At 39.2% G+C, this 12,027-nt stretch overlaps 1 protein-coding gene across 1 annotated transcript in view; it reads right to left on the reverse strand.

The window, feature by feature from the left end:
- Positions 1-12,027, reverse strand: part of lrrk1 (leucine-rich repeat kinase 1) — a 202,344-nt gene that overhangs the window by 26,343 nt on the left and 163,974 nt on the right. The window contains exons 30-33 of the mRNA XM_052113495.1: positions 8,382-8,499; positions 8,015-8,131; positions 1,254-2,001; positions 58-217 (exon numbers count right to left, since the gene is read on the reverse strand). Coding sequence (XP_051969455.1) covers positions 58-217; positions 1,254-2,001; positions 8,015-8,131; positions 8,382-8,499 — 1,143 coding nt within the window. The remainder of the gene's footprint in view (positions 1-57; positions 218-1,253; positions 2,002-8,014; positions 8,132-8,381; positions 8,500-12,027) is intronic.

Here is a 12,027-nt window from a genome sequence, read left to right on the forward strand (position 1 = left end):
TTACTCAAAGTCTGTTAGTTGTGCTATCTGATAGATATGCTAAAGTGTGACCCATACCTTGGCACCCAGATGGTGCTGTTGACAGGTATTATATTTAAAGCCATTAGCTGCGGTAGTGTGTAGCTTTGTGCAGCTATGTCAGGATCTGTTGCGCTCCTGAAAGGCGATGAATTGGCTGAGGCTTGCTCATCTACCAGTCTGTCCGTCTCCTCATAGTCTGTGAAGAAACGCAAAGGTGAGAGTGGGTTAAGTTGTGCCACTTATTACTTATGTTATATATTTCCTTGTTATTTATGAGATGGAGGTAAAACTAATGAACTTAATTATATTTTAGTATGTCTGCTATCAATTGAAATTTGAAGAAAGCATCTATAGCATAAATGACACAACTTGCCTCATGTTAGGGATAAGCTGTGTCATGTCAAGTAGTAAGCAGAAACATTGAGGAATGCATGAATGATTTACATTTAAACCAAAAATATACTCTAATATGAGAAAACATAGTTTACTAATGTACAATCCCCTTCTAAATCAGGAAGCTGAGTGCATGGTAGCTGAAGCGATAATTTAGGGTGCTTTTACACTAGCACTTGTGGTGTGCACCTGAATTTATCTGACCTCAAAGTTTGGTTTGTTTGGTATTTTGCACTGTTTATCGAACCTAGGTTTCACCTTCGCACCTGCAAACCTCACTGAAGTCCGCTTGAAAGTCAGTTTGCTGAAGATAATGACAAAATTGTCCTAAATCACAAAATTGAACTAATGATGATGCATAATGTGCGTCTTTGCATGCTCTCGATTTTGTATGTGCTTGTCTCTAAAAAAAAAAAAAACACCTTCAGAAGCAGTGCATATTATTCACATCTCTTGCAATGCATCCATGGCAAACATATGTAAGTGTCGTTTTATGCATGTGAAATTGTGGTGGTAAATCCAAAAGAGCAGAGCCATAACACAGTGAAGCAGAGATGTTACCTAGTTACAGAAGTAAAAAGCTGCCACATGTACCCTCGTTGATGACTTAATCAGATTGCAGTTTGAACCCAAATAATATGATGTGACCAGACACCAGCTGGGTCAGGGGAAGAAATGAACACAGGATCAGACCAAGCAGTCCAACCAAGAGTTAAAGCACCCTCAAGTTTAATGCCATATTCAGCTTTATATGCAGCTGTCAGATGTAGTATGCACACTAACATTATTTTAATATTGCACCTTTAAGTGGGTGATACAGCATATCTGGGACATCTTACCCCAATCTCCCCTACTGCTGGAGCTAGCCAGGGAGCTGAGCGGTCCAGAGCTAGAGCGCTCAATGTGAGGAAAACCTGCTGATCCACCCCGATCCAAATCCCTGATCTGATCCAGATGTTCTGAGCTGAACCCTGAGGAAGTCATGGAGCAGTAATCAAGCGAGTCTTGCTGGCAAAGGATTTGTGTTCCTGCATCGTTGCTGTGTGTAACTGTTATTTGTACAACGTCATGGCTGGGTGCGAGAGGCTCTTCTATATCTGTGGTCATGGAGGTCATGACCCCCGCTGACGTTCGCACAGGAAAAACGTCTCTGAGCGGGTTTGCGTCACTGCAGTTGTAGGTGGCGCAAAGCTGATAGCTTGCGGCGTGATACATCTGGAGAGTGTTGGTGTAGTCATCAAGGCACCAGACTGCTTCGTCACCCCAGCAGCTGACGGAGGATGCCATGGAAACCATGCAGGAAGGCAGGAGATAGGGGTCGAGGCGGCGGACTGGTTGAAGGGTGAGGCTATCGATGACAAGCACGCCAGGGCCGTTGGTGTACCACACCTCAGATCCGGTGCACACGGGCACGATGCATCGCACAGGGTACGGTCGCTGACGAGGGTCTGAGTCATCCATGTTTAGCAGACGCTTATTGAGAGTATGTGAGCAGATGTAGGTTTCACCCTCCACAGGCATGTCGTCTACCAGGGAATAAATTGCCACCAAACCATCAGACATGCCAGCAAACACCTGTGGAAGAGACTGCAGGAAGACACAACTGAGGAAATGTGTAATATTACTTGTATAATTGATCAGATTTAAAGGGGTCATGACATGCCTTTTTTATTATTTAAATGTGTTGCTTGGTTTTGGTGATGCTTGAGTGCTTGGGTATATGCACAGAATAAATGCAATTGAGACATATGAAGTATTCGTTTTTAGAGTAAATCTGTTTTCTGCTTTACAAAAACTCTTAAAAAAATATTCACTTAAAGTTCATGTAGACTCAGACAATTGATATGTCATTATTTTAATTTGCTTTTTAGCATTGAATGGGTCCTGGCACTTAAAGGATAAAAAGCTTGAACTAAAGGGGGTACTTCTGTTTTCAGATGTGAGATTTTACAGGTTATTAAACAGAACAAACCTCTCTGTTTTTTTAAAGACCATGCAAATGTGTCCAGACGAGACTTTTCCCATTGCTGCCTAATTGACAGAAAAACGGTTCAGGGTTCCTTTAGGACTTGGCAGTAAATGCACACTGTTATGATTGGCTCTCTGCTTTTGACTGACCTGCTCTCTCCTTGCCATCCCACTGCTCACCAGTACTAGTTACTAATCAAAAAGGGAAATGAAAAATGCACACAGCAGTCATGCTTGGATCTCAGGAGGATAGATATCCTGAGGTTGCCAGGGCCTGCCAGATCAACTCCAGTGTCCAACTCCCACCATAATGTGTCGCTGAGTGATGACTACTAACTGCAGGCTATGCCAGACATACACCACTTCAGTCTAATATGATGGACATCCCAGAAGATAAACTGCTGCCAACTCCAAATGTAAAACATGGGATACTTCACTGGCCACTGCCTTAACCTTGGATTTAGGAGGGACTTCACTGGAAATGAACTGCCACAAGCTTCCAGCTGAACTGCGATGCCACTTGCTGACATCTGCCTGCACCATCTTAGTCAAAAGATGGTTACACTCTCTCAAAATGGAATACATAGACTATAAATAACTGCTAACTAAAGCCTTCATTAGCCAAATAACAAAGGACACTGCATCTATACACACTTCCACAGTCCATTCGGGATGTACTTCCAAGACTTTGTCATTAATCTTAGAGTTCATACAATATCCTTTAGTTTAAACATTGGATACCAACATCTACTCTTTTTACAAACTTAAAACCATGACTTGTATTACACATAGACAACTAATATTGGTAAAACATGAATGCTTTTTTGGCTAGAGGGGAACTGGCTCCCCTGGCTCACTGGGGGCCTAAAAACAAATTATATATGTAAATTTTTTAAGGCATAATCTACAATCATCTGTAACAATGTTCTGTTACAGCATAATTTTCTGTAAAGTTGCTTTGAAACAATGTGTGTTGTGAAAAGCGCAATATAGAAAATTCGAATAACTTTGTTTATAGCACCTTTTAGACATTCTGCACAAAGGGCTTCACAAAACATAAAATCAAAACACAGTAAAACAGAAATTCATAAAGTAATAAAAGCAAGTGTATACAAATGAGTTTTTAAACGAGACTTAAAAATAGACACAGATTCAGCAGATCTAATCTCCTAGGGCTGGCTGTTCCATAATCGTGGGGCCTTCACTACAAATTCTCTATCACCTTTAGTTTTACATCTTGATCTTGGAACAGCCAAAGCATTCGTGACCAGAACTAAGAGGTCTAATTGTTTCAAAAGGTTTTAAAAGTTTTGCTAAATAATCTGAGGCATTTTGCACTGATTGTAGCCGTGCTAAAGTTAGAGTTGAAAACAGTGCATTACAATAATCAAAGCGAGTCAAGATAAAAGCATGAATAAGCTTCACTGTATCCCTAAAAATCAAAACATGTCTTGGAAATATTCTTTAACTGATAAAAAAAACTTCCTGACATGGTATTCCAAATTTAATTCGTATCAAAATAGAAACCCAGAGTTTACACTACTTGCTGCATATTTGGTGCCACCTGGCTAATTTCTGGCTCAATTTGACATTTTTTTTTAAACTATGACCAATTATAACAACCTCTGTTATTTTAAAATAACTTGACTTCACCTGATTGAACAGAATAACACTACTAGACATGCTGTTAATAGATCCTTCCCACATTTCCAGATTTGGAACACAGAAGTAAACTATATTGAGGAAAACTTCTATGTCTGGGAATAGAAGACCATAGCAAAAAAAATCTCATCTGATTGTGTTTTCACAAAAAATGAAAAAAGATTGATTACTTCAGTCAAGAGAGAAAGATGCCACCTTCACTGTCATTCCCAGACTCGCTATTTCAATAAAAGTAATTTTTCATATAAATTGTCCTCCCTCCCCAGTAGGTGGTGATATGCATGACGAATGTGAATTACCAAAAACAAATGAATTACACGGGCTGTTTGAAAGTGGACATTTACAGAAAAAAATTTACTTAAATATTGATCTGTTTTTCACCCACACCTTTCATAGCACTTCTGAAGACATGGATTTCACCAATGGAATCATTTGGATTACTTTTATGCCGCCTTTTTGAGCTTCAAAGTTTTGGACCTTGTTGACTTGCATTGTATGGTTCTACAGAGCTGAAATACTCTTCTAGAAATCTTTGTGTTCAGCAGAAGAAAGAAAGTCGTACACATCTGGAATAACATTAAGGTGAGTAAATGATGAGAGAATTTACATTTTTGGGCAAACTATTCCTTTAATATATTCACATTAACTAATACATGTGTTTGATGATATCATTTCATGATATTGGTGCAGTATTATACTGATGTAAACAGTATATGATCATGACTACAACATAAATTATACAGATCCCATTTTACATTCAAAGCACGATTAATGTTGATTATCGTTGGGTGTGGCAATCTGTATTTGTTTGTTTATTTAGTTTTACTTCAGAAAATACCTCAGACATGTGCCAATAATGTATACAAGTTGTACACTTGCAGAATAAATAGTCAAGACTACTCTGGTATTCTGAATCTTTCCAAAAATGAATATAGTAAAACTGAACAAAACCCCATCAATACATACAGAATATTTATTTAAGTTTTTTTCTTCCTAAATATTTTAACCCGCCTTCACTTGCATATTTTTCCAAGTTTCATATCTAAATGTATCCCCTCCCTTAAACTATCCCGACAGCAAAAACAAGCTGCATGTTCCTTCCCTAATCTCCACCACTGCTGTTGACATACAGTTTGTCAGTGACCCTTAATGAATGAACACTGGGAACAGCGGGCACTTCAAAGGGTGCAAGGCTCATATTAGAATGTGTTTGGAGAAGGAACGAGGACTTAATCTGTAATTGGGGTAGACCTGCAGGCCATCCGTTAAAGTGAGGGAAACTGAGAACACCTGGACACAGTGACTTCAAACAAGAGTGAAAACCCACCCACCCATGACATCATAAAGCCCAACATTCCCATGGAGCTTTGAGGAGAGAATTGCCTCTGACAAGTCACACAATATCTATTAAAGAAAGACTGTGTTTAGGTATCCTTCTTTAGTAATATTTGTAAAACTCTTAATTAGTATCTTTGTTTTGTTTTAAGGATGTTCAGATATTTAGACCAGAAACAAAGTTAACTTGTCCTAGGAAGCAAGGCTACCATAAGGCAAAATCATTGCTAGACCCCATTTAGAGGTGCTGCAGCTCTCGTAAATTTCATATCAGCCCGCCAAAAAATCTGTGACTTTGCAATCAGCATGCAAATCTAAGATCGCACAGAGCTCTACCTTGCAGCGTGAGAATATAACAATGAGAAGGAACAAAACAAAAGATAAACAGACAGCTCCAGTGTGAAGCGGCAGCCAAATGCACACAGCATACTCATATTTAGTCACAAATGTCTGAAGTTATGCGTTTAAGTGACTGATGACATTACAATGACATCAACACGTAATTGACTCATTATTTTTGGGCTTCAAAATACTGTTGTCTTTTTGAGTAGTAATGCAGCACAGTTGACACAATGATAGCTATGCTTTGTTTTTATATGTGGGGGAAATTCTTATGGCACTTAAACACTCTGCTAAATTCTTTTAGTACATTTGCAAACATGTACGTTTTAATAAAGTATATTAGACTTGTTTCCATTGTGAACATCTCAGTGCTTTATCAGTGGTTAAATGACTCACAAAAACACATAAAATATATTAATTTGTTGTCACTAACTAGTTAAGGTGTGATTTACAAAAAATGTCACTGAACAAATCAGTGAACAAATCTTAACAACAGACAGAGAAATATACTCGAGTTAATTCATTACACTAAATAAATGTGACACTTATTGCAGTATGTTTTTTATGGTGTTTGTTTGCTATAACTTAGAAGTTGTAAAACGATTGATTCCTATACAACACTTTATTTTAATAAAAGGATAAACAAAAAGGAATGATTAGGACAGATTAATTTTACTGCCAATAAATAGCCAGTTACAATAATATTTGTTTTGTCTATATTCTTCAAGCTATTTCAGTTTTTAAAATATATATATATTTATATACACATATATATACATACATTTCTGAAAGTTTTTTTTTATTATGCGCAAGTCATCAAAAAGTACTGTGTTTTTTCAGGCAAACTATCATGACAACATTTTGACAAGTGAAATTAAATAATAAATGACAAAATCACTAATAACTGAAAGTGAAATCAACTATAATAACTTGAAATAACTTATAGAGTTCAGCTGATAATTTATGTCTAGGATAATGCTGTTAAACCTATAAATAAACATATGTCATGGGCAGGTGAGTACACATTAGAACAAAATAAAGAAAATAGAAAAAGCCCCACACACTGTCATAACTTGCGAATATTTCTTCATTAGCTTACAGGTTTTCGGTCAAATATTTTCTTCAGGCACTCTATTAAATTGTCTGAAGGTACTTCCAGTTAAAAGGGATGCCTGTCACTCTGTTACAATTAAACTTCACCCATGAATTTCACCAATGATGTTGGCGATGCGCTCAACTAAGCCAAGTTAATGGTAGTGGACATCCCGAACTGGCATAAAATTAATTTTCTTGACATCTTGGACTCTTTAATTCACTAAAAGTACCTCTAATGACAGCAAGCACATGTGATGACTGTAAATTCCTCTTTGAGGAATTCTATCTTTGAGACGGGACACACCAGTATGTATGCAAAATATATATTTTATGATTTAAATGCAGTTCACTTAAAATCCCTTTTATTACTTTTATTTTATTGCATTTATGTTAAAAGCTTACTATTCTCATTTATTTGCTAGTCTGATGCCTTCCTTATAAGGCGTTTTCATGGGCATGGATTGTGATAACTGTAAATGAGTGTGCATGCATGCCTTAGTTACGAATGTTTGGAGTTTACTTACAGAGGTTTAACTAACAAACCTTGGGTGTATGCAGCGTTTGTGTATTCAGAGGAAATTTTTGGGGAAGGTTTATTTTACGCAAATTACTCCAAATTTACTCAAATATACATAAAATGTCATGATTGAGGCCCATTGTTTATCCTCTCCTTTAAAGTAATTTTTTTTGCTGCTGTGCCTGTAAAACTTCTATGTAAATCTCCTTGTTGCATCTGAAATTTGCAACAAGGATTTCAGCGATTTGGTGCACTTTTACTCTCAAGCTGCAGGTTTGCTGTAGTCTAATATACTGTATTATGTTATTATTGTTTGCAAAGTCTGCATTATATTGACAGGTTTGCAAAACAAACTATGCTGAAATGTGCTGCATTGTTGCAGAAGTTCAAATCAAGCTTTTTTTGCAGCTTATTTAAAAAAAATAAATAAATGCTTTTTGGACTGAACATTAAGCTTTCAGTTCTAAAAGTTACGTTATGTTTTTAAAATAAATCTCATAACTCTTAAATCTCAAAAGATCAAGGACAATTTTATTCCTACTGATATGACCCCTTTAACAAATGTGCAATGTCATATTTATTTTTATACTGTGGGTAGAGACCAAAAACATAAACAAACCAAAAACATGTTCTTCAGAAGGATAATTTACAGAAAACATTACTGCAAGCTGTATCACTGACCTCTTTCCTGGCAGGCAGTAAGAAGAGACAGGTGACCACGGCAGGACAGGAGAGCAGTTTCTGAGGGTGACTCAGGGGACACATCTCTTTCAGACTGTAGATAAAGACTTCTTGTTCCTATAGGAACATCAATAAATTATTACGATAACATCTCCACTTATTTTGCTCACTTACAAAGGTGGATTTTTACACTTGTGTGCTTGAGCAAAACTAGTCATGGCATGAGTGTCTAGAGAATCACTGTGTGAACTAAAAACCCTTGGCATATAATCATTATTGTTGTTGTTTCCCTGGTAACATTTTAACATTGTGAAAGAGAATGCAGCGACTGAGAGCAGAATATGTTACATTTCACAGAGGCCTTTACCTCAGTGGCTGTCCACAGGGTGTTCTCCATCTTCATTTGGCAGCTGAGCCGTGTTCCTGGGCATGGCATCTGTTTTACCTCCACCTTGCCTTTTGCCAAGTTTACTACAGTGTAGTTCCTGTAGGATAGGCACACAAACAGAGAGAGAGCGAGAGAGAGACTTCTTTAATCAATCAAATGCTCCTTTAATACATGAAAGAGCCTTAAAACTAATAAACATATTAACATGATTTTGGGGAAGAAAAAATACACAGCAGTTATGAAATCATTCTAAAGAAAATGTGATGGGTGCTTGCCAGGATGTTGCTATGTTGTTGCTAAGGTGTTCTGAGTGATTGCTTACAAGTCCAAGTCAAAAGAGCCCACCCCAAGTCTCTGATATTCTGATCCCTAGATGCAGATCCCTCCTTAGCATTAGGAGTTTGTTCAAACACCAAGAGTACACAACGCAAATCTTGGTATTCACAGTTGTTCCAAAATTCTGCGAATGAACTAGATTTCAGGGCAAAATAAATCATCAGTGTTTGATTTACAACACTGTTTTCATCTACAATTATTATACATAATGCTGTTATGCATGAGCACAGTTGTTTGTTTCTGCAGTGCAGGCAGGAGAAATATGGTTTGATTGAGATATTTTGTTAATTCATTAGCAAAATTACTTTATTTCAAAAGACTACTGCACTGTGTCAAAGTCCAAATTATTTAACCAGTCACAATGTTCAGCTATGTGTCATTGGTGATAACCGACCCGGTATTTTTTCCCTGTTTTCCCATATATCACAGACTGCCGAGGAGACACAAAACAAGCAGTATATATATAATATATATATATATATCAATATACAGTGGGTACGGAAAGTATTCATACCCCCTTACATTTTTCACTCTTTGTTATATTGCAGCCATTTGCTAAAATCATTTAAGTTCATTTTTTTTCCTCATTATTGTACACACAGCACCCCATATTGACAGAAAAACACAGAATTGTTGACATTTTTGCACATTTATTAAAAAAGAAAAACTGAAATATCACATGGTCCTAAGTATTCAGACCCTTTGTTCAGTATTTAGTAGAAGCACCCTTTTGATCTAATACAGCCATGAGTCTTTTTGGGAAAGATGCAACAAGTTTTTCACATCTGGATTTGGGTATCCTCTGCCATTCCTCCTTGCAGATCCTCTCCAGTTCTGTCAGGTTGGATGGTAAACGTTGGTGGACAGCCATTTTCAGGTCTCTCCAGAGATGCTCAATTGGGTTTAAGTCAGGGCTCTGGCTGGGCCATTCAAGAACAGTCACGGAGTTGTTGTGAAGCCACTCCTTTGTTATTTTAGCAGTGTGCTTAGGGTCATTGTCTTGTTGGAAGGTGAACCTTCGGCCCAGTCTGAGGTCCAGAGCACTCTGGAGAAGGTTTTCGTCCAGGATATCCCTGTACTTGGCCGCATTCATCTTTCCCTCGATTGCAACCAGTCGTCCTGTCCTGCAGCTGAAAAACACCCCCACAGCATGATGCTGCCACCACCATGCTTCACTGTTGAGACTGTATTGGACAGGTGATGAGCAGTGCCTGGTTTTCTCCACACATACCGCTTATGCTACGTTCACACCGGACGCGAATAGCGCGTCAAATTCGCGCCTACCGCGTCTAGTTATACGCTTGACCACTTTGAATCCATTCGCGCGTCAAGAGCGAAATTGATGCGCGTAAAAAACAAAAGTTTGAAGCGAAATTTACGAGCGTGACGCGCGTCGGAGGCGAAATCCGATGAAACTCCGGAGGCGAAACCCGTTGACGGCCATCTTTTTACAAGATGGCTGATGTTGATCAAGCATTCGTGGAGAGAGTCACCGCTCTGTATTTGCTCTGGAGAGCAGAACAGCGGCGTATGGGTCATCGTCGCCGTACTTGGGTCCACCAGTGAGGGGCGCGGGACATGCTGGAGAGGAGCCACTGCCAGGTCTGGGTCGGGTTGCGGCCAACAACTCCTCCAGAGAGGCACTCCGGGTGAGGGATGTCTTCATGGCACACTTCTCGGCGGAGGGAGCAGTACCATGGCAGCCGACGGAGTAGCGTTTGAAGTCCTCCTCATGACTTCCCCACAACGGCTCTTTTAAGAGCCACCCACAAACCTATAAAGAGCTAAACTATCTAAAAATAGTCCATTATTATTATATTTTGTATTTTTTTTCCCAGGTTGTCAGCCCCAGTTCCAGGATGTCAGGTCCTTGAAAAAAGTTGAGACTTTTTAAAAATGTCAGGTTTTCCATGGTAGTATATCAGGTTAAATTATTTATTTATTTTTGTTTTGATGATAAATGGAGCCAGCCTCCAAAAGTAATTAATCTGTCCTGTGTTTTTTTCCTTATTCAACACTGTCCAGACACTAATGTTGGTTGTCTTTACATTACAATAATAATGAAAGATTCCGAGCGGGACTTTACGTCACTTTACCTCCTGAGTGACAGCAGGCAGCTAGGCTCCTGATTGGTTAACGCAGCGCGAATTGACGCCAAAGTTCAGATTTTTCAACTCGGGCGTCAAACGCGTGAATGCACAAAATGCACCATTCGCGCGTAACGCGCCAGACGCTCAATTCGCGCCATTCGTGCGAACTTGACGCGCGAATGACGCGTATTCGCGTCTACCGCGCCGCGCTCTACGCCTCATTCGCGCCGCAGGAATTTTTTACGCTCGTAACGCGTCTTTGCATTGACTTAACATTGAAATCACTCGCGCCTGACGCGCTATTCGCGTCCGGTGTGAACGCAGCATTAGAATTAAGGCCAAAAAGTTCTATCTTGGTCTCATCAGACCAGATAATCTTATTTATCACCATCTTGGAGTCCTTCAGGTGTTCTTTCATGTGTCTTGCACTGAGGAGAGGCTTCCGTCGGGCCACTCTGCCATAAAGTCCCGACTGGTGGATGGCTGCAGTGATGGTTGACTTACTACAACTTTCTCCCATCTCCCGACTGCATCTCTGGAGCTCAGCCACAGTGATCTTTGGGTTCTTCTTTACCTCTCTCACCAAGGCTCTTCTCCCCCGATAGCTCAGTTTGGCCGGACGGCCAGCTCTAGGAAGGGTTCTGGTTGTCCCAAACGTCTTCCATTTAAGGATTATGGAGGCCACTGTGCTCTTATGAACCTTAAGGGCAGCAGAAATTTTTTTGTAACCTTGGCCAGATCTGTGCCTTGCCACAATTCTGTCTCTGAGCTCTTCAGGCAGTTCCTTTGATCTCATGATTCTCATTTGCTCTGACATGCACTGTGAGCTGTAAGGTCTTATATAGACAGGTGTGTGGCTTTCCTAATCAAGTCCAATCAATATAATCAAACACAGCTGGACTCAATTGAAGGTGTAGAACCATCTCAAGGATGATCAGAAGAAATGGTCAGCACCTGAGTTAAATATATGAGTGTCACAGAAAAGGGTCTGAATACTTAGGACCATGTGATATTTCAGTTTTTCTTTTTTAATAAATGTGCAAAAATGTCAACAATTCTGTGTTTTTCTGTCAATATGGGGTGCTGTGTGTACAATAATGAGGAAAAAAAATTAACTTAAATGATTTTAGCAAATGGCTGCAATATAACAAAGAGTGAAACATTTAAGGGGGTCTGAATACTTTCCGTACCCACTGTAT

Source organism: Xyrauchen texanus, chromosome 1 (assembly GCF_025860055.1).
Source record: "Xyrauchen texanus isolate HMW12.3.18 chromosome 1, RBS_HiC_50CHRs, whole genome shotgun sequence".
NCBI lineage: Eukaryota > Metazoa > Chordata > Actinopteri > Cypriniformes > Catostomidae > Xyrauchen > Xyrauchen texanus.